The 1,639-nt window shown below is 43.4% G+C and overlaps 2 protein-coding genes across 2 annotated transcripts in view; one reads left to right on the top strand and one right to left on the bottom strand.

The window, feature by feature from the left end:
- P2RY12 (purinergic receptor P2Y12) overlaps positions 1–1,633 on the top strand; it is an 8,729-nt gene extending 7,096 nt beyond the window's left edge. The window contains exon 4 of the mRNA XM_035889998.1: positions 484–1,633. Coding sequence (XP_035745891.1) covers positions 508–1,527 — 1,020 coding nt within the window. The 5' untranslated portion in view covers positions 484–507 and the 3' untranslated portion in view covers positions 1,528–1,633. The remainder of the gene's footprint in view (positions 1–483) is intronic.
- Positions 1–1,639, bottom strand: part of MED12L (mediator complex subunit 12L) — a 143,844-nt gene that overhangs the window by 47,004 nt on the left and 95,201 nt on the right. The window lies entirely within an intron of this gene.

The following is a 1,639-nucleotide window of genomic DNA, read 5'->3' as shown; positions in this document are numbered from 1 at the left end:
GGGGGCCTGGGGTGGCCCCCCCCCAGCCGTAACAGCACCAGCAGGGCTGCAGGGGCCAGGAGATCCACATCAGGGCCCCCAGTGAGAGCCGTGCCATCACCTACGCGCTCACGCCAGGAACGGGCGACCCAACACCGGCCATGCCGCCCCCACAGCCCACTGCCACGCCAGCCCCCTGCCCACCCTGGCAGCACGGGGCTCAGAAAAGCTGTGTGGGAAGCTCAGGAGCTTAGGATGGACGGTCACCTCAGCATTTCAGCCACAGAAGATCAAACCAGGCCACGTTACAGGCATGCCTACATCTAGTACTCTTCTCCTGTAGAAACCTGACACATCCTCGGTAAAAGTAAAACACAACTTAGAGCAGCCAAAATCCCCAAAGAAATGTTCCCAACACAAAAATTATAAGTGGACTAAAAAGGTTGAAGTCTTATGACAGATATAACTCACAATTTCATTTTTTTTTCTTTTTTGTTCTTACAGGAGGGGGGAAAAGGCAAAGTACAAATGAAACCCACAGCCAACTTCAGCTACTCTAGAAACAACACCAACTGTACCAGCGATAACAAAATCAGTCAAGTAATTTTTCCTTTGCTTTATACGGTTTTGTTCCTGGTGGGTATCACCATGAATGGCCTGGCAATGTGGGTCTTTTTTAAAATATCCAGTAAATCCAATTTCATCATCTTCCTCAAGAACACTGTAATTTCTGACATCCTCATGATCCTGACTTTTCCATTTAAAATCCTTAGCGATGCAAAGTTGGTATCATGGGTACTGAGAGGATTTGTGTGCCAGGTCACCCAGGTTGTATTTTACTTCACCATGTACATTAGCATTTTGTTTCTTGGTTTAATAACTATCGATCGTTATCAGAAAGCTGCTTCGCCGTTCAGAACATCAACACCAAGGAGCCTTTTAGGTGCCAAGATCCTGTCCACAGCAATTTGGGTATCAATGTTTGCTCTTTCATTACCCAACATGATTCTAACGAACAAGAAGAAAACGCCTAAGAATGTAAAAAAGTGTGCTCTCTTGAAATCTGAGTTTGGCTTAGTCTGGCATGAAATCGTAAATTATATTTGTCAACTTATCTTCTGGATTAATTTAGCAGTCATAGTTATATGCTACATACTCATAAGTAGAGAACTGTACAAATCCTATAAAAGGACAAGATGCATAGGAAAAGCATCCAAAAAGACTGTAAATCTGAAGGTTTTCATCATTATCGCAGTGTTCTTTATTTGTTTTGTGCCATTCCACTTTACTAGAATCCCCTACACATTGAGCCAAACAAGAGATGTTTTTGAATGCTCTGCTCAGAACACTTTGTTTTACTTGAAAGAGAGCACGCTGTGGCTGACATCACTAAATGCCTGCCTAGATCCATTCATATATTTTTTCCTCTGCAAATCATTTAGAAAGTCCTTGCTAGACATGCTGTGCAAGTACACAGCATCATCAGAACTCAGAGCACGGATAAAGAAGCAGAACGAAGGAGATGACACAGATGAGACACCACTCTAGAGCTAAGAACTACGGATACCCCTTCTTGGCCACATACGTTTATTAGTGGGCAGAAGCAGCACAAATCCTGTAGAAGAATATCTAGAATTTCACCGACTACTTTTGAAATTTC

This window comes from Egretta garzetta, unplaced genomic scaffold (assembly GCF_000687185.1).
Source record: "Egretta garzetta isolate BGI_Z169 unplaced genomic scaffold, ASM68718v1 scaffold172, whole genome shotgun sequence".
Lineage (NCBI taxonomy): Eukaryota > Metazoa > Chordata > Aves > Pelecaniformes > Ardeidae > Egretta > Egretta garzetta.
The sequence above is the reverse complement of the archived record's forward strand: the minus strand, read 5'-3'. Positions and strand labels throughout refer to the sequence as shown.